Genomic DNA, 21,156 nt, shown 5'->3' on the forward strand with positions numbered 1-21,156 from the left:
GACTTTGAGGTTTCAAAAGACTCATGCCATCCCCAGAGTGCCCTCTGCCACCTGCTCGCGGTTTGAGATGTGAGCTCTCATCTGTCCCTGCCGCCATGCCTTCCCTTCGCCATCATGGACTCTAACCCTCTAGAACTATAAGCCCAATTAAATGCTCACAAGCTGCCTTGGTCATAGTGTTTTATCACAGCAATAGAAAAGAGACTGTCTTCAAATTGCCCTGTTTCATCCAGATATAGTTAGTGTGACTATTGATAGTAGAGTTAGATCTGCCATCTGATTCCATTTATTTCACACTTGGATTGAGTGTGCCTCTGTGGCTCTATCTTCTTTTCCACAGTGGCCTTGAGACTTGTACTAGTCATCTTTAACATTACTGTAGCCACTGTCTTCTCCTGCTCCTCAGGTGCAGTACCACAGAGGGAGAAGTCAAGAGCCCCGCTGGGTAGTAAATAGGTTCTTCCCTGATATCAGCTGAGATCATTTAAGATAGGGACTTCCTGCTCTCTTAAGTGACATTTCATCTTCCGTCCACATCACAGGCAGAAAAGCACAGGGCCATGCCATGGCTCAACTCTGCCCAACAGTAAGAAGCAAGACCACTGTTCACAGGCCAGCACCTAGGGGTCAGTAACTAGCATCCTATTACTCCTCAGAAGGGTGGTATCAAGAGAGTCTGAATCAGAGCAAACTCCTGCCCCTCCCTCCAGAGCAGTAATCAATAGTTGCCATGGAGACAAAGAAGGAAGCAGCAATAATACACCAATTGCTGACTAGAAAAACCCTGGATGCACAGCACTGCCTAGTGAGGAGATGGCAGCCATGGGCACAGACTCAGAGAGAATAAGCAGGCAGCCTGCTGAGAACAGCCTGAAGGTCAGGCATCCACAACCCAGCTGAGAAAGATGGGAAGAAACAAGTTTTTCAAAGTGTATCATCATACATCATACATCAACAAGTATGGAGACCGTTCAAGGAACCATAGTCTCATCTAATGAACAGAACAGGGTATTTAAAATAGAATGTGATAACTAACTGTATAGCCCCCAAATAATTTTAAATAGCAGTCTTGAGGAAATCTCATCAAACTTAAAAAAAACAAGTCAGTATTCTCATGAAGAATCTTAACAGAGACATTCCATTTTCTACAATCAAATAGAAATCCTTGAAACTACACATTATAATAAATCAAAGCCCTGGGGAATATATTGATTGCAGAATAGATCAAACAGAAGAAAATAAACTCAAAGCCCAGATGTTTTAAACTACAAACAAAAAGCAATGAAGTATAAATTTTCTTTACACAGGAGTGGTCTCAACGCCAGGTTATTTTAATGTGCGTTGATGAGAACAAAAGAGAAAAGAATAAAGAAAACTTTGGGAAATTTGGGACAGCATTAAAAGAATAAATACTGTGATTAATGGGTATGGTAATATTTTATTTGTATTAAAATGTTATTTGTATGTTAATAAATAAAGTTGCCCGGAGGTCAGAGCTATTAGCAAGCCATAAGAAAGCAGGGCAGTGGTGGCGGACACTTGTAATCCCAGCACTTGGTAGGCAGAGCTGGGTAAGTCTCTGTGTGTTCAGGGATACAGCCATTATTGGATACACATGCCTTTAATCTCAATACCAAGCATGGAAAACCTGGAGGCCTATACAGACAGGCCGTGATGAGGCGGTCATGTGGTTAGGTTTACAACCAATGAGAAGGCAGAACAGGAACTCTATATAAAGACTTTAAAACAGGGGTAGCTCTGGTTCGGAGAGGTAGGACCACTGCAGGAGGAAGGGTAAGGTTTTAGCTCTTAGCTCTGACCTCTTGGCTTTCTTCTTTGCATTGGTTCTGTGTTTCTTATTTAATAAGAAGGTTGGTTACATCTACATTTGGCGCCCAAAGTGGGGCAAGAGTTTCCACCTAAAAACTGAGAAAAAAAGATTCTAAAATGGAGCTAAAAACACTTCCTAATTGTCTCTCTCAAATGAGCAGCAGCTGCAGGTTTGAGCTACTGGTGGGTTCGTGGCGTGCGTGCTCGACCTGCTGTACGGCGGGAATGAGGCCTCTGCAAGTGGCACATTAAGCTGCATGGTGGATTTAGCTTTTGCTAGTACAAAACAAAAAAAGAGGTTTCTGGGCTACATGCTGCTGGGATAAAAGCATAGACCCACGATAGCTCCCAGAGCTGGTGGAAAACGTACTACCGCCATGTTGGGAAGCTGAGGTGGGCGGAGCCAGCAGCCACAGCTGCTGCAGTTTAAAGCAATAGATTCACAATAAGACAGATTCAGATGTAATAGTTTACAATGTGTGTAAAATACACGTAGGCTTGAAAGTGACAAAAAAGGTGATATATACAGTTATATAAACAAATACATAGTTTTAAAAAATAAAGCCTTTAAAGAGACAGTAAAATTAGTATAAAAAATAAGCCACGTAAAGATGAATATTACACAGAGAATCTGGATTGTGTTGTCTTTGGGATTTTTAACTGCAGAAAAACATTTGATCGTAAAAGATGTTGAGTTAAACCAATATGTATATTCTAAAGATACCTTGACTTCAAAATTTGGATGTAAGGATGTGTTGCTTTGGAAAGGAGACTCTGCTTTTGTTCCCACAGAAAACCAGAGGCTATGGATTTGTTCCAGATTAAGATACATCAGGTTTGACCAGCCAAGACCCCCTGAAAGGTCTCCAATGACACCATGGCCTAGATGATCCACAATCCAGAACCGTTTCAAGGCTCAGACAATACACCCTCATGGACTACTCCATAATCCTAAAATTTTCTTTGTGTCCCCATAAGATACAGCGCCCCCCTCCAGCAGGAAGTAGTAAGAGAAGCTACGCCCAAATTCCCAAATTGTATGTAATTTTACTTTGTTAAGGTTAAAACCTTCCTTTTTGGGAAAAAAAAAAAAAGAGGAAGTGCTGTGGGATGGTCTGTATGTCAAGTGTGTTGCTGATTGGTCAATAAATAAATCACTGATTGGCCAGTGGCCAGGCAGGAAGTATAGGTGGGACAAGGAGGAAAATAAAGCTGGGAAGTGGAAGGCTGAGTCAGAGAGACACTGCCAGCCACCACGATGAGAAACAGCATGTGAAGATGCCGGTCTGAGTGGCTGTGGGACTGGCAGGTGAGAGAGATTTGTCCTGACTGTGGGCCAGGCAGGAAAACTCAAGCTACAAATGGGACTCAAAGGGGCCTTTAGAATTCCAAGGGGGTAGGAAGCTTATTCAAAAGAGGTAACCATTTTCTTTTTTAATCCCAAACTGAAACCACAAAAATCTAAGTAAACTAGAAGTCATGGGTTATCAGTCAGATTTGCACAACCGGTTCTCTACTAAGATACAGATCAATAGCTCTTTAAAGTTAAAGACAGAGCTGGGTGATGGAGGCTCACGCCTTTAATCCCAGCACTTGGGAGGCAGAGGCAGGCAGATCTCTGTGAGTTCGAGGCCAGCCTGGTCTACAGAGTGAGATCCAGGACAGGCACCAAAACTACATAGAGAAACCCTGTCTCGAAAAACCAAACCAAACCAAAACAAAACAAAGTTAAAGACTAAGAGATGATTGTCAAAGCCACAGGAGAAAAAAAAACAACAGTTGAGGGCATCCCCTTTCTACTCACAGGTAACGTCTAAACAGAAACCTTACAGGCTAAAACAGGCCAACATCACCTAGCCATAGTGCTGGAGGAAAAACTGTGAATCAAAAAAATACTATACCTAGCAAAATTATGCTTTAGAGATAAGAAATAAAGACATCTCCAGGTAAACCAAAGCTGGGCAAGTTTACTAACAATGAACACACCCTGATAAGAAATGCTTAAGGGGATTTTTCAAGTTAAATGAAGGGGATGCTGGGCAAGAAGGAAACATCAAAATGTACAGAATTCACAGATAAGAGAGAGTGTCAAGTTCATGCAAAGTTCTGTAATATCACAAACATGGGACATAAACATGCCATACATAACTTGGAGGCTAAAATAAAGCAAAAATAAAGACTATAATAATATATCCAGAGCTAGACAACATAGGAAGAGTAAAAGGGGAATTCAAAGTTAGAAACGGGGAAGAAACAGAGCAAGTGTCAGAGTTTTCTCTATTTTATTTTACTCTTCTGATACTAGACAGCCATTACTTCAAAGCTGCTTGCTAGAATCAAAAGATGAATTTTGAAAGCTTTACGGCAACCACAAAGCAAAAACACGTAATAGACAAACTGAAAGAGCAAGCAGGAAATCAAAGCACGTGACCAGAGGAAACAATGACTTACCCACAAAGGTAGGCTTTAGTCACTGACAACTGCTGTACATGTAAATGGCTCAGATTCTCAGAATTAAAAAATACGCAGTGATTGGATGAATTAAAATACAACACCCAACCCTGTGGAACTCACAGGAAATGCATTTCCTCTCTAGGAATTTATAGATGAAACTAAAGGAGTGCAATGTATGTAAATGGATTTTTAAAAAAATACAAAATTAGCCACATACAAAATTTAGAAATCTCCACTCAACCACCTAACATTGTACTTCAAAAAGCTAGAAAAACAACTCAAACAAAACCCAGACTTAATGGAAGGAAACAGAAAATTAAAAAAAAAAAGTAGAACTAAATGAAATGAAGAAGCAAGAGCTTAGACAAGAGCCAAATTCTAGAAACTGTCACTAAGAAACAGATAAATTATCATCAATGATTGTTTTTAAATTTTAACTAACCACTTATGATTAGGAAGAGAACCTGAAAAGTATAAATAAACTGAGAAAAAAATACTACCTAGAAGACAAAAAATGTAAACATCAGTTGAAAAGTACACTACCACCATCATTATAGAAACAAAGATGAATCTTTACAAAAACTTCACATGCAGAAAACAAGAAGTCATAAACAACATTAACAAACCAAACCTGGCCACATGAGACAGTATCAGAAGTCTAGATATAAAAAAAAAAAAAAAAAAAAAAAAGACAGAACCCAAAGAGAAGTCATTTGGTAAAAGTTAACATGATTTTAAAACCTTTCTTTAAAATGGGAGGCTAATTCCTGGATTTACTGAATGGCTTTTGCATCAGCTCCACTGCAAATAATTGTTCCTAATATTAGGAAATCAAGATTTCTCCTTTCAGATAAAAAAAAAAGACACAAAAATATTACCATCACTCCTGTACACTACACTTGTAACTTTCAGATGACATGATTTTACATGCAAAATCGGAACACACTGGGACCAGGAGATGGCTCAGTGGATAAAAGGAGCTGACTTCTCAGCCTGAGCACCTGAGCTTTATCCCAGGAGGCCACAGGATGGAAGGAAAAAGTGGACTTCTGAAAGTCTGCCTCTGACCTCCTCATGCACCCTGTGGAGTACACATACATGTACACACATACACATACACACACAGACGCATGCACATGCACACACACACACACACACACACACACACACACACACAAAGTCAATAAGTGTGAAAAAATTATTAAAACATCTTAACATCATTATTAATTTACTGAATATTAATAATGAGTTCATACCACACAGAAAACAAACTCTAAGGTAAGCCGTGCCCTTCAGTTAATAGTAGTGTATCAATATTGGTTCGTTAGTTGTAAAAAGTATCACCCAGTGCAAAAAATTAACAATACTAATGGAGCAGAAAAGGTGTGATGAGGGAGTGCCTGAAAATCATCCTCTATGCCTGTATCTGTAAGAAGAAAACTTGTAAAAATAAATAAATAAATAAATAAATAAATAAATAAATAAATAAATAAATAAATAAATAAAAGTCTGTGGATTTAAAAAAAATGAATTTAGGTAATTGTGTTTATAATTTCAAAAAATTCTTTCACAAAGCCAATAACAAAAAAAAATACTTTGGTACTTGCAGTGGTTTGAATAAGAATGGCCCCTCATAGGCTCCTGTATTTGAATGTTTAGTCACTAGGAAGCTGAACTACTTGAAAAGATTATAAGGATTGGGAGCTGAGGCCTTGTTGGAATTGATATGGCCTTATTGGAAGAAGTATGTCACTAGGGGTGGGTTTTGGGTTTCAGAAGCCCATGCCAAGCCCATTAGGGCGGGCTCTCTCTCTCTCTCTCTCTCTCTCTCTCTCTCTCTCTCTCTCTCTCTCTCCCTGCTGCCTTCAGATCAGGATACAGTTCTCAGCTATTTCTCCAGCACCATGTATGTCTGCATGCTGCCACATTCCCCATTATGATCGATGATAATGAACTAAACCTCTGAAACTGTAAGCAAGCCCCCAATTAAATTCTTTCTTTCATAAGAGTTGCCTTGGTATGATGTCTCTTCACAGCAATAGAAGATGAGTAAGACAGTACTTACAGAAATTAGCTACATTTCCATATATCTCTAAAAAATATAGCAGAGCATTAAAAGTATTAACATTGGCAAAAATAATAAAAGACCTAGACATATAAATACCAGTTATCTGGAAGAGTTCCAGCAAAAAAACTATAAAAGTTTTCTAGGAGACTAGAAGAATAATTTGAAAACTGGAGGGATGTATCCATACTCACTGACTGAAATGTTCCATATAATAAAGATAAGCACAACATCAAAAACATCAGCCCTTCCCAAATGGACCAATCAAATTGCTTGAAGCCCTGTAAAAACTCTAAAAGGGTGTTTACAGGGCAAATGTGTGACAGAGTGCTTGTCTATCCATGTGCCAGAAAATCAAACTGTATCCCTCTTTATACTATATCAAAATTAGTTGTGTTGCATAATATTTAGAGATAAATGACATGCATATAAAGACACCTGTTGTATGTTGCTAGCAATTCTATTACGAATGCAATGACAAATGCGTAACTACCATTTATCATCTCTAAGCTAACATTTTAAAATAATGCCGAAAACCCATTCATATAAGTACTTATAAACAACTTCACACTCAGCCTCTGCCAACTGTATAATCAACACAAACTTCACTAGATGAATCCTGGATCTTTCTTGGTGTTTAAGAGTCAGCTTTGTCACGACAGCGTGCAGGCTCTTGTTCAACTACTGATCTTAAGAGTCATAAAGTGGCTGGGTGGTGGCGGCACACACCTTCTGCACTCGGGAGGCAGAGCCAGGCGGATCTCTGTGAGTTTGAGGCCAGCCTGGGCTACAGAGCGAGTTCCAGGAAAGGCTCCAAAGCTACACAGAGGAAACCCTGTCTCAGGAAAAAAAAAAAAAGTCATAAAGTGAATGAAGTTCTATAAATTTCACCTTATTGTTTTACAAAATATTAATAAGCTTAGAAACAAATGTTATTCGTCCTTTTCATTGCCTGACAATCAGCGAGCATAAGTCTTGGAGGAAGTGCCTGAGTAATCAGATGGGAATAACAGCTTCCTGAATTAAGCTACGTCCCGAGGTTTTTGTTTTCTTTATAGAGCATCAAACGTGCTTACACGAATAAATACACAACATCATGAGGTCTTAGGGTAAGATACGATTTCTTCCATTCTAAAAATCGACGCAGTAATTCATCTGCTTCACCAACTGTAGAAATCCTGTTTCTGTCGGACCACAGCTCCAATGAGGACAACACAACAGTAACCTTGAGTTGGGAAAGCATCTAAAAACAGAAGAAATGAATAGACACAAAATTAATCTGTCTTATTTTATAAATACCCTATCCTAGAAAAATATTTTGAATTTTTCACAAATCCATATTCTTTTTATATGAATGACTTAATTATTCAGAAATGCCACATCAAGTTAGTGCAAATGATAATTTCAAAAATGAAAAATTTTGGTATAAAAAGGAAAATACTTACTGAATTTATAAGACTGATGATATCAATGATTTTATTTGTTACAATCATGCTGTCATAGCCCAGGTAATCATACTAAGAGACAGAAATGATTTTATAGTTAAAATCCTATTTTTATATGATGTTTTTGATATTTACAGCTACTATCAGAAGTTTGAGGCTGATAAAGAATTCAGTGTTTCAAATAAGACACACAATTCCCAATGTGAGACTATTACAAAACACATATGTACATATCATACACATATACATACATACACACTCAATACAAGCAGGTGTATATGTAAACACTGAAATATGGATTGACCCTGGATGACATCTGGTAGGCCCCATCATTTTAAACACCTCCTCTGGCCATTCCCAGAAGTGTAGTAAATCAAGTATTTGCTTATTCTTCCTTAAATCTTCTTATTTCTGACCTCAACTCTGGATTTTTGGTAAGCTCCACAATGTAAAGAACGGGACTGCTAACATATTATTTCTGTTCTCTGTGATAGTCCACAAGGGTGATAATCAAATCTGGACCATCAGACTAAAACCTGGAAAACTGTGTATATCCCTAAAAGCCATATGACTTGTTTACGGAAGCCAAGGATCTTGAGACACCTTCCTTTCAGAAAACAATGGCGTGGGACAGGCGCGGCACCAAATGCCTGCGTCTTACAGCATGCGCAGATACGCTAGCCACCGCGGCCAGCAAAAACTTACAGGATGTAACACTCTCTGGCTTCATAGCCATCCTCTTGCTCTACAGGCTTGCCAGAACTGTCTCCTATTGGGTGATCTCAACTATTTGGTTTTCAGTTAGCAAATTGTCACCCTGTGCTGTCTACAACGGAAAGTGAGAAGATTGCCTCTAGCCAGGGGTAATCACACATTTACACAAAGTATTTAAGGACTGACACCAAAGTGCGTCAACATTTTGCAACTCTTTTTTAAGTGCTTTTTAGGTTTATTTATTTTATTATTTATGTGTATAAGTACACCACATGCATGCCTTGTGCCCTCAGGTCAGAATAGGGCATTGGATCCCCTGGGGTTAGAGTTATAGATAGTTGTGAGTCATCGTGTGGGTGCTGGGATTCAAACCTGGGGCCTCTGGAAGAGGAACAAGTGCTCTTAGTTGCTGATTCAACTCTCCAGTCCCACACCAAATACATAAGAGAAAAATCAAAGCACATACCAAGGCTTTGTCCACCACAATCGTCATCTCTAAATAGAGAGGAAACAATTGTTTTAAAGGTGATTCTGACTGGAAAGGAAGAAAAACACACAAAAGTTTACATTTTCATGAGGCATTATTTCCTTGGAGCTCTTTATTAAAGTGATTAGGGCAGCACTCACAGCAAGTACTAGCTAGGGAAGCTGACATGGAGTGCCTGAGGATTATAGCAAAGAACCTGGTACTAAGAACATTGGTTATGAAGTCAGCCAAATGATCCATAGCTTTCAACTTGTCAACTCTTCATACACTAAAATTGAAATGAAACACCATGCTCTTTACACCATCTATTTGACCAGAATGTCAGAAGTGGATTAAACTTTTGCTTTAGAGGTTGCACAGATGTGCAAGGTATTCTGGTGGAAGCTCTGCCTCCGCCCCGGCACCCTGGCATCCATATACCCAAAGAGTCTAGAACGTTTTGGTGGAAGCCCTACCTCTCTGCCAAGACCCTGCCCCTCAGAAGGTCTTGCCAAACACAGCTCCTCCCCCAGAGATACTCAAGACCACTTCCACAGGGTAAACTGCCCCCCCAGAAAACAGACACATGGCTTTCTAGTCTCTCATCCCTGTCTCCTCTCTGGGGGGCCAGAGAATCACCCAGGAACACTTTACCCATTAAACCGGGGCTTTTTCTAATTTGGTCTGATTTGGATTGCTGCACTGGTAGAGAGGCTTAGCAGGATGCAGAAACTTTTCGGAAGGCTAAGAAATGATGGCTGTGTTTCATTTCTTCCTGGAGCCATATACTTTGCGATATGCCTGCAATGCCAGTCTTGTCTCCTGGTTCCTCATCAAAACTGCTGGTCCATAGCTGCAGGGAAAACGCTACAGGACCAGTTCAGCCCGAGCCTCCTCTGACTGCCCCATGTGTTCTTAGAGCACCCACCTGTGCACATCCTGCCAGCCCCCTCATACAGCAAGAAATGTGGGGACTTACTCTTATGGAAGGGAAGGGAAGGAGGCATCGCTTTAGAGAAAAACAAAAAACAAAAACAGCTACTAACTTTCAGTGAAATCCCATCGTGGAACCCAGCTAACTGGCATCCAGGAAAATGGTGGTCTACGTTCTCTTTATGGCTTATTGGTGCCAGAGATGGCAATGCTAAATTGTTCTCAAAGAATGGTAGCTATGTGTTTGAGATGTCCATTGCCTTCCTAAAGGGTTTGCACACAGAGTTGAGAAGACTTGTGGAAGGTATTTGTAAAAAAAAAAAAAAAAAAAAAAAAAAGCTTTTTCAAACTAAATACATTACCTGCTGTCTAGAACAGGAGATAAAAGGAAGATTGTAGAACAATATGGTAAAGAGGCTGAGAAGGAGGGCATAGGATGGGTAGGGAAAGAAAGACTTGGAAAAAATCTCAGGCATACACACTGGAAAATATAGAAGATCACACATATGTCCAAGACTAGATACAAACTGTGAAAGACCTCAAAAAGATACTAAGCTTTCTTCCCTGGCAAACTTTGGGGCACCGTGCAAACAAGAGTGAAATCCAAGAAACAGTCACAAATAACCTGAATAAGCATTATGGACATATCTACACACAGTCCTGTGGTGATATATCGTGTACCCTAATAAACTTGCCTGAGGATCAGAGGACAGAGCCAGCCACTAGATTAGACATAGAGGTCAGGCAGTGGTGGCACACACCTTTAATCCCAGCACTTGAGATCTCATGCCCTTGTTTGGGAAGCACACATGCCTTTAATCCCAGGAAGTAATATGGCAGGGCAGAGAAAGGTATATAAGGCATGGGGAAAGAGGAACTCACTCTCTTTAGGCTGAGGATTTTGTAGAGGTAAGAACTAGTGGCTGGCTGCTCTGCTTCTCTGATCTTTCAGCTTTCACCCTGATATCTGACTCTGGGGTTTTGTTTTTTGTTGTTGTTGTTGTTGTTGTTGTTATAAGACCATCTAAGATTCGAACAACACAGTCCCATCTCAAGAAATCACAAGAGCTCCTGGCCTCTTTCCCTCCCTTTTGGACTGACCATATCACAACCTCTATACCCAGGGGCTCACCAGCAATCCCACCTGGCCCCTAGATTGATATAGGCTACTTGCATCCCTCGTTCTCAGCTTCCCACAATTAGGGTCACTCCAAAGCCCTGTGGCTGCTTGCCAGGGAGCATCACATCCTTCAGCCCCACCCCACCCCTACCCACTCCCCTGTAGACATTCCCTAGTGTTCTACTGGATATTACTTCATCTGGCCGTGAGACCCAGACCAACCCATTCTGCCAGAGAAACTTATCCCAAGCCACTGTAGGAACCAGAAGGTAGCCAACAAGTAGAAAACCTGGGAGGGTGGCTTTATCCCTAAATACCAGACAAACAGGAAAAGACCATCCCCAAACCTGCTATAAGTTAGCCTCCTCCTAAGCACTGACTGTAAACACCTCTTCTAAAAGAATAAAGGTGAGTTGAACTAAAATAAAAATCTTTTAATATATGTGGATGAAATGTGGAAGAATTAGGACATTATGAAAACACTTAACCTTTGAACAAAAAACTGAGCCAACAAACTAACTGCAGATGCCCAAATACTGCCAATGGTCATGTCAGAGGAGCAGTAGATGGCAGTTGACTTCAGGGTGTCAGCCCACCAGGAGGAAAGTCTCTGATGGGTGAATCTCGGACAGGTAAGGCCCCGGGACCACAGACCCAGAAATGTCTTTTGCTTCTGCTGTGCCTTCACATGTTTGCTGCTGCCATCTTTCTCTGGTATCTGGCATGGTGTGAATGGGTGTGGAAAGATCCCCACTGTCTGTAATGTAGTGTGTTTATCTCATGGAGACATCCTGTCCTACTGGGACTTTTGCCTATGGGTTATTATGAAGATGATTTCTTCTTAAGCTGCATTGCCTAATTAATAATAATAACATTAGTTTAAATAGAGTTTGGATAATTAAAAACATAAACAAGTAAGTGTCACACCACTAGAACATGTGAGTTTCTATTGAGGAGCCATATAGATTGTGGCTTAGGTTAATGATTAAGAAAAATAATTGAGTCCTAATAACCCAGCTAGCTTAAATTCTTTTAACCTGAGTGTCTCTTTTCCTAGCTCCCTCAGATAGAAGAGTCTAGTATGTACCTACTCTGGATATACCTTTGAGCCCTGTGCTGCTGGAGGCTGGCCCTCCAAGGCAGTAGAAAATCACCAATGCAGAATAAAAACAATACAAAAAATAACATGTTTCCTCCAAAAAAATATAAATTCCATAATAATGGCACCTAATGGAAATGACCTGGAAGACACCTCAAAGAATTCAAAAGAATGATTAGAACTGTGGTCAAGTAAATCAAAGAAGACAAAGAGAAATAAGAGAAGAAATAAGGAAATCAATACACGATGTTAAAATGGACTTCGAATTTTTTTTAAAGAACACAGACTAACAGATTGGATCAGAAAATAGGATCCACCTTTTTGCTCCTTCCAAGAAACACACCTCATGATCAATGATAAGACATCACCTTAAGGTAAAAAGGATGGAACTAAGCAAATGGAGCTGAGAAACACATAGGCATAGTTATTCTGATAGCTGACAAACCAAAACCAGTCAGAAGAGGTAAGGATGGATACTTCATGCATGGGATAAACATATCACATCCCCTCTTCCCAAGGCTCAGAAGGATGGGCAGAAAGATGGTAAGAGCCAGAGTTGGTGGATGACTATAAGGAAATAGTTTTCTGAGCACAACAGAGCAGTTGTACATAATGAACGCAGCAGTTGTATAAGACCTGGGTTAACACAAGTCAGGCAATATTCTGGGATAGAGGAGGGGTAGGCTCACAAGTCTACCCTTAGCTGAGGAGCTATTTGCAATTGATAATTGCTGGGATAAGGTGGCAATGCAATATTCTGAAAATATCGTTTATATTTAAAGAGGTGGTAACTTTTCCTGGACCTCACAGTCAGAATTAATAATACACCTTGAAGTCACTTAAGACTGCTGTCCTGCTGTGTACTCAGCCTGTCTGTTTAACAATGTAACAGACATCCTTCCTTATCTTGTATTGCCCATGAAATCAACTTTCACAACCTAAGATAATGCATATCTGCAATCTTGAGTTACGTACTCTTCTGTGCCCCATGACCCAGATAATGCACGTATATCATTTGCTGAAGTCAGCAAATAGAGAAGTTGAAAGCAACTTCCTAAATTCTAAAATAGAAGCTGAAAGCAACCAGTTATGGATAGCGGTTGATAAACCCTGTTGTCTGAGCCAGTCTGGATCAGTTGGAGCCAGTGACTTAATCCCCTACTAAAGATTTCTATAAAGTATCCCATCTTTTCCCCATTGATGCTCTCTATGATGTTCAACAAACACAGAGTGATGTCCTTTGTTAGGGAGACACACTCAGCTGGGAGACAGAAGGCATGGGAAGCATGGAGTAGACAGGGAACTCAAATCTGGACTTGCTTGTGGTTAAATTCCAAGGGGAATGTGCTTTTCTTTCTTTCCTAATGCAAGACAGACACATTATTGGCAGCACAGAGGTAATCACTGATGTGTCTAATCTGTGCAGGAGAGGAGAAGTCAGTTTTCTTTAATGATGTGGCTACAGGTGGGTCACACTCTAGTGGAAGACCACATACCCAGGAGTATGTAGGAAGCACTAGATGAGTTTAAAAAAAAAAGTAAATGGGAAGAAATGGAGGAGGATCTGGGGCTGTGTGGACATGATCAAATACATTGCATGAGATTCAAAATAATAAAAAAATAGAATATAAAGAACAAAAATATTGTCAGGGTGTGGAGGGAGTGGGATTCCAGTTATTGAAGGAAATCTCTATCAAACTGGCCGGTGACCACTAAAAAAACAACACTTTGTACAGAAAAAGAAATCACTATGCAAAGACTGCCACCCACCATCAGCAGCAATAGCAGCAGCCAACACTGGAAGGAGGAAGGAGAAGGGAAAACTGATGCACAGCATCACCTTAGCAAAATCCTCAACCCAACCAATCCACAACAGCAGCAACAGGTTATAATGAATAAAGGAGCAGCAGAGGAGGAAGATGCTTTAAGGAAGAGAGGAAATGGGGTAATGGTCTACATTTAAGAAGAGAGTATAAGGGGGGCTAATGATTGAAATGGGGGAGGGAGGGAGAACCAATTGAGAAGGAAGTAAAGTAACAGAGGTATCAAAGTGTGGTGGTGAAACTCATTGCTTTATCCTACCCAAAATGTATTCCACTTCCCAGGCCAACTTGACCCATACAGCCTGTGCTCTGCCTGCCCCAGCCTGCTGTGTCCACACCAGACACAGAGCCATGGAAGAAGTCCACAAGCTCAGGTCTCATCGCAAAATACAACTCTGAAAGATCAAGAAAATATGTTTCTCCCCAACCACCAGTCCTGTAGAAATGTTCTCCAATGAGAATTGCCTAGATGAACCCTAAGACCTAAAATTTAAAAAGAACAATCATAAACTTCGATTACATGATTCAAGGGCCTTATAAAGTTTCTTCTCTGTGTCTTAAAGAGAACAAACACCAAGTGGTGCCCAAGAAAACTACAAATCCAAGGCAGATGGAAATAACAGAAGCGATCCTGGATTTGAAAACTGAACTCAAAAATGAGATAGAAACATTGAAGAGAACTCAAGCTGAAATGAAGACGGAATTGAAAAACTCAGTAAACCAATCAGAAAACTCAGTGAAAAGCCCTATAGGTAGAATAGATCAAGTAACAGGATAAAAGGACTTAGAGACCACATAGAGGAATTAGACCACAAGCAAAAAGTAGGAAGTTGGGTTTTTTTTTTTTAAGCACAGAAATGGATAATTAGATACCATCAAAAGACTAATCCTTTGAATTCTAGGAATAGATGAGGAAGAAGAATCCCAAGTGAATAGCACAGACCAGATCTTTTGACAAGGTCATAGAAGAAAACTTCTCCCAAACAAAAGAAAGACACACCCATACAAATACAAGAAGCATAAAGAACACCTTGTACACACAATAGGAAAGGAACTCAGCATGGCATATCATAGTTAAAACAATATGAACAAAGAAAGTATTGGAAGCTGCAAGAAAAAAGACACAAGTTATTAAATAAAAGAAAACCCATCAGAATAGCTGATTTATACATGAAACTGAAAGAGGATCCTGTATGAATGCTCTCCATGCTTTAAAAGACCATGGATGCCATTTTAGACTACTCTTCATAGCAAAACTGTCTGCATCATTGAAGGAGAAATCTTCCCATGATACAGAAAGATCAAAAGAGTCATGCTCACCAAACCACCCCTAAGCATACCCTGAAAACAATACTTTCAACTAAAGAGAGGAACAGCCATAGCAAAAGACTGTAGAAAAAAATGAAGCTATAATGACTAAAACACAAAATATGACTAAAAACACAACAACAAAATTGGTACAATCAATACACACTTTACAATAATAACTTTAAATATTAATGGCCTCAACTCCCCAATCAAAAGACACAGGCTGGCTCAATGGATTAAGAAACAAAATCCATCTATCTGTTGTCTACAAAAACACTCCTCTTGAGCCACGCATAGTGGCAGAGGCCTTTAATCTCATCAGTAAACAACCAGAGGTAGGCAGATCTCTGTGATTTTGAAGCCACCCTGGTCCACATAGTGAGTTCCAGGACAGTCAGGGATATATATAGGCTATGTCTAAAAATGTCAGCAACAAAAATAAATAAGGGCTGGAGAGATGGTTCAGCCATTAAAGGCTAGGCTCACAACCAAAAGTATAAGAATATGGTTCCCAGCACTCACAGCTGTCTCTCCAGTCACCAAAGAAAAATGATAGATCAATCGATCGATCAATTGATAGATAGACTAAAAACTTGTGTTACCTTTAAAGATAGGTACCACTTTAAAATGGAAAGATAGAAAAAAATACTCCAAGCACATAATACCAAGTAGCAAGCAGTTATCACTATCCTAGTATCTGACAACAAAATAGACTTCAAACTAAAGGACATCCATTCCAACGTTATACTCCTAACCATATATGTATTCAACTCCAGTGCACACTTTTTCATAAAAAGTATAGGATTGGAAATAAAGATATAGATTAACTCAAGCAGTTAATAGTAGGTGATTTTACTACGTGTGCCAATGCTTCCAATACACAGATCTTCCAGACGAAAACAGAGAAACATCAGAATTAACAGATATCTAAAGAATATTCCACCCAAACACAAAAGAATATACATTCTACTCAGCAGCACATGGATGCTTTTAAACCATATACTAAGACACAAAACAAATCAGAAGAAATTCAGAAAAACTGATATAATTCTGTGCACCCCATCTGACCATAACACAGCAAAAATTTAAGCTGATGAATAAATGATGAAAATGTGTTATACGTACTGTGGAATGCTAGTCCGTTATAAAGAAAACTGAAATTTGCAGGTAAATGGGTGGAACCAGGAAAGAACATAGTGAATGGGGTAACTCAGACTTGGTTCCTAACTCCAAATCTTTAGAAGTGTGTACAGAACCTAGAGAAACTACAGAAGACAGGAAAACTGAAAAGAGACCACAACAGGTAGGGGAATATAAGTGAGGGGATAGCAAGGTACAGGTGATATGAAGTGGCGAGTAGGGGAAGAGAGGCTCTTTAATGGAGGAGAAGGGAGGGAGGAGGAAAAATTAACATGAAGGGTGTTTGAAAAGCCATAAGGAATCATATTATTTTATATCTACCTAAAATTACATATAGTATGTATAAGAGTAAGTATATACATACATAGACAGAGTGCTTAAATACAGTTACGTCTCTTGGGCCAACAGTCTCCCATCAAGAGCCATAGACTAGCAAAAATTCCAGCACCAACCACAAGAAACCTCCCTTTGAACTGTTGGTCAGGGGAATTCAAGAGACTCCCAAAACAGTATAGGCTGTTGCCATTGTCCACAGTAACCTCCTAGAAGTTGAAGGTAAGTCACTGTTGCTGAAGACACCACACACTTAGGACACAGGACTTGGATGACTGGAGCTACATCTGACCCAAAAGCCTCTTTCCTAAGGACTAGCTTAGTACCAGAAGGTGACATGCCAGCTGCCAAGAGAAGAAAACCATCAATAGTCCTACCCCGTTATAGTGCCTATGAACCACAACAACAACCATCCTGACAAGATATCCGTGAAGATACAGTAGTGACACTCATGTCTTGACACCAACCAACAGTTATCTAATTGGTCTTAGGGCCTGCTCAACAGGAGGGAGACATCAATTCTCTTCCACCTTATTATTGAAATGTCCCTAACAGAACTGCTGGACATACCCAGATTGTTCGGGACACACCCTGGACAAGGACATGGTGGTTCTTCCTAAGTGTAGCTCTGAGAAGCGGAACTGTGACCCCGCTCATGCTGACATAAATAACTGTGTTTGTACCAGAGCACAAGGTGGTGCAGGATGTTCCTGTGTGTCCTCTCTGTGATGTATTAGCTAAATAAACTAACTTTTATTATTTTATTATTATTTATTTCTTTATTAAATAAATAAACTTTTGAGGGAGGGTTTCTCACCAAACCTAGAGCTCATTGATTTGGCTAAGTCAGCTGGCCAGTGTACTCAGGGATCCACCTGTCTCCGCAGAGTTGGGGTTTCACACACACACTGCCATACCCTGCCTTTTCATGGGTGCAGGGGATCTGAACTCAGGCCTCATGCTTGTAGAGAAGGCACTTTTACCACGGAGCCACTTCCCTTATTTTCTCTGGTTCAGATACCCAGATTGTAGCATCTTTGTCCTTGTAAGCCCTGATATATCAGGATGGCCGCATGACAGATAGCAGGACATGGAAAAGATGAAATGTGAAGGAGTCGCCTCCTTTCAGCATTCAGTCCAGGGTGACATGCTACGCCTGCTCATGTTAGGAGCCATATTTTTCCCACTATGATCCTATCTAGAAACTGAGGAGGCTGAGAAATACACTTCTGTTTCTCTTTAATAGCCAGCTAAAGTCTGGGGTTAAACTCACACAGACAGAAAGGACACACAGGAACATCCTGTACCACCTTGTGCTCTTCTACAAACACAGTTATTTATGTCAGCATGACCTAGGTCACAATTCCACTTCTCCTTCAGAGCTACATTTATGAAGAACCACCATGTCCTTGTCCAGGGTGTGCCCTGAACAATCTGGGTATGTCCAACATTTCTATCAGGGACATTTCAATTGTATACAAACTTAACTATGCTAATGTTGGTGCAAAACCACTCTTACCTCTAAAGGAATAAGAGGTAGTTTATTATAGAGTTATTTTGAGTGACTATGGCCCAGGAACACAGACTTAGGTTACCCTAAATTCTGTGTTCCCTCATGGAATCAGTTTTGTGAAGTTTATAGTTACTCAGAACAAAGAAAATCATAAATCAAGGCAACTTTAAAATATATTGGTGAGTCCATAAGAAAGGTGGGTACAGCAAGATGTGAGTCGTGAGAAGTTTTCCCACAGGCCCAAGATGCTATCTGATGACATTCTTAGCCTTTGGATTGATGGGAGCTAATGGTCTGCTAAGTTAATAGATTCCAAAAGCTTTCTATCTACTAAGTCATAAGATGTTAATTCTGGCACTAGGAGAAAAGGGATGGCTGTTCCCAGGGCTAGACCCAGCCTAAGATAACACAACTGCCCTTTGGACCCAAAACAGTCCAATCTCTCTACAGTGTTGAAATTCTTCTAGTAAGTCCCTCGTTCTCCGCAGACATTGCTTCTTTTCAGGTGTTTTTGTTCACACTAATAAGGACATGACAAAACAAACAAAAACCAAAACTAAGCAAAAAACAAATCTAAAATAAAGTAAGCCATACAAAGTAGGTGATAGAATGTGGCCAGAAGGAAAAGACCACACCTGGCTTCAGGGCAATTGTAGGACAGTGAGACAGGGCTATCCATAAGGAATGGCCCTCCTGCAACCATACAACAGTCTCCCACACTATTTTAATGAATTAGAACTAATAAGTGCTTTGAAAATGAAAGTACACAAAACTCACCTTTTCGTTGATAAGAATGTCGTAGTTCATCGGTATCTGTATGTTTCTGCTATTTGTGTTAAAAACTGTTAGGTCATCGTCCCCTTCATTCTCTAATTTATAAATAATGTGCTGTAATCTAACTGTAGATTCCAGGGGCTCAATTCCATAAGACACATTTTCAAATTGCAGGATTCCTCTGCAACATTAAGGATGAAATTGTTAAGTACTTTTCATAAAATCTGTGTTGTGAAAAATCTATTAGCATCCAATGAAACAATAAAAAATATGGAATGTTTTCAGTCCAGTATTTTGTTCCAAAAATTGTTTCAGAGATGGCTTTGAAAAGAAAAATAATTTCTCTAATACAAAACTCCATATGTCTTTTCTTTCTTTCCTTTTTTTTTTTTTTTTGATTTTTGTTTGTTGTTGTTGTTTGCTACAAGACTAACAGAAACCAGCTTTACAATTTCTAGGAACACAGTATGACAGTAATCCAATGACTTTCCTGTGCTTCTGTCAGTAGCTCCTTAACAGTTTAGTAAACAGAAACATTAGTAAATGTCTCTCTAGCCTGCAGAACTTTGAAAACCTGATTATCAGGCTTTTATAATGAAAATGTACATCGGCAATTTTACTAATGAAAATAAAATCTAGCAGTGTTTATAAAATGATATGTATTTTGGTTGGGTATATAGTTTGAATAAAACATCAGAAGCCTGATTCTGAAGAGGTAATCAGTTTGCAGAACTTGGCTTCCCTGAAATGAGGTAGGCCAGTGTGCCACTTCTGCGTGAGAAACTGGTTTCAGGTTTAAATTTCAAGGTTCCACGCAGGAAGCTCAGAAAGCATTTGGGAAAAAGACGTTCACTGAAAACAAAGGTGGAAAATTCTGACAAGATGAAAAATCTATCCGAAGCAGAAAAGAAGAAACCAAATACATTTTCAAGAGTTAGAGAAAGGACTGTTAATATTTTTTTTAAAAAAAGAAAAGAGTATTGAATTAATAATTACAAAGATATGACTTGCCTCCTCACTGTAAAGATAATTTTTATGAGGAAAAGCAAAATTCATTTATGTTTATTTATTTTACTTTCAAGCAAAATTCATTTATGTTTATTTATTTTACTTTCATCTCCAAACACTAAAATATGTGATAGGTATTGTAAAATTTCTATTTGCTGAAAAAAAATAATAACCCATCCTCAACCTTGCTCCTCTAACTTAGAACATTCACTTGTCATTTCTGTTGTTAACAAAAGTAAGAGGGCCGGTGGTCATGGCACATGCCATTAATCCCAGCACTTGGGAGGCAGAGGTAGGTGGATCTCTGTGAGTTCGAGGCCAGCCTGGGCTACAGAGTGAGTTCCAGGACAGGCTCCAAAGTTACACAGAGAAACCCTGTCTTGAAAAAAACAAAATCAAAAAACAAACAAAAAAAAAAAAGGTAAGAGGAGAGCAATGATATTGGGAAGTCTAAACCCTCCAGAAGTTAGAATTATCTCTGGTCTGCAAAGGAAGGGAGAGAAATCCAGACCACTGGGACCACCTCTGGAGAAGAACATCACCAACAAGCATGTGAGAAATCTGCCCCAGCTGCATGTGAACAGAAGCAAAATGCATTCACTGCAGCCAAATATCACAGCCAGAGCAGTAGAAAGTTAATAACCTCAGTCCAGAGCACGTGCTGAGTATGGCAACGGAGTTCGGATAGTCTTCAATGTATCCTTGATAGTAGCATTGAGACTAGGGATGAAAAAAAGTAGACTGGTTAGTAAGGACCTTTCAAAACTTTCAAATAACTTTCTGCTTTGAAAAATAGACAGAAGAGGGTAGATAGTGTTCATAAATACACGATTACAATGGGGTGCACAAAGTGAGATACTCAAAAAGTCTCCGTAATTTTTTTCCAATGTAGAGATTTAAGACATCAATTAAAAGCCCTGAGAATCTTTAAAATTGTAATGTGCTGCCTAAAAAGGGGCACTGGGGCCTAGGATTCTTAGAAGCTTGAAGCACCAGTGTGCCAGGAAAGGAGGGCTCTGGAGCCATGCTAACACAAAGCGTGTCATCTGCAAGGACAGAGGCAGGGCCAGAGAAGGGATGTGGTGGGGCCAAAAAGATGCAGGGTGCTCCCTCCACACCCTTTCACAGACA

General features: G+C 39.7%; 1 protein-coding gene across 2 annotated transcripts in view; it reads right to left on the reverse strand.

The window, feature by feature from the left end:
• Positions 1–21,156, reverse strand: part of LOC131894097 (disintegrin and metalloproteinase domain-containing protein 32-like) — a 107,261-nt gene that overhangs the window by 57,376 nt on the left and 28,729 nt on the right. For both annotated transcript variants that reach the window (XM_059244262.1, XM_059244263.1), the window contains exons 5-9: positions 20,669–20,745; positions 19,021–19,198; positions 8,975–9,043; positions 7,795–7,866; positions 7,426–7,592 (exon numbers count right to left, since the gene is read on the reverse strand). In XM_059244262.1, the coding sequence (XP_059100245.1) occupies positions 7,426–7,592; positions 7,795–7,866; positions 8,975–9,043; positions 19,021–19,198; positions 20,669–20,745 (563 nt within the window). The remainder of the gene's footprint in view (positions 1–7,425; positions 7,593–7,794; positions 7,867–8,974; positions 9,044–19,020; positions 19,199–20,668; positions 20,746–21,156) is intronic.

Source organism: Peromyscus eremicus, chromosome 17 (assembly GCF_949786415.1).
Source record: "Peromyscus eremicus chromosome 17, PerEre_H2_v1, whole genome shotgun sequence".
Taxonomy (NCBI): domain Eukaryota; kingdom Metazoa; phylum Chordata; class Mammalia; order Rodentia; family Cricetidae; genus Peromyscus; species Peromyscus eremicus.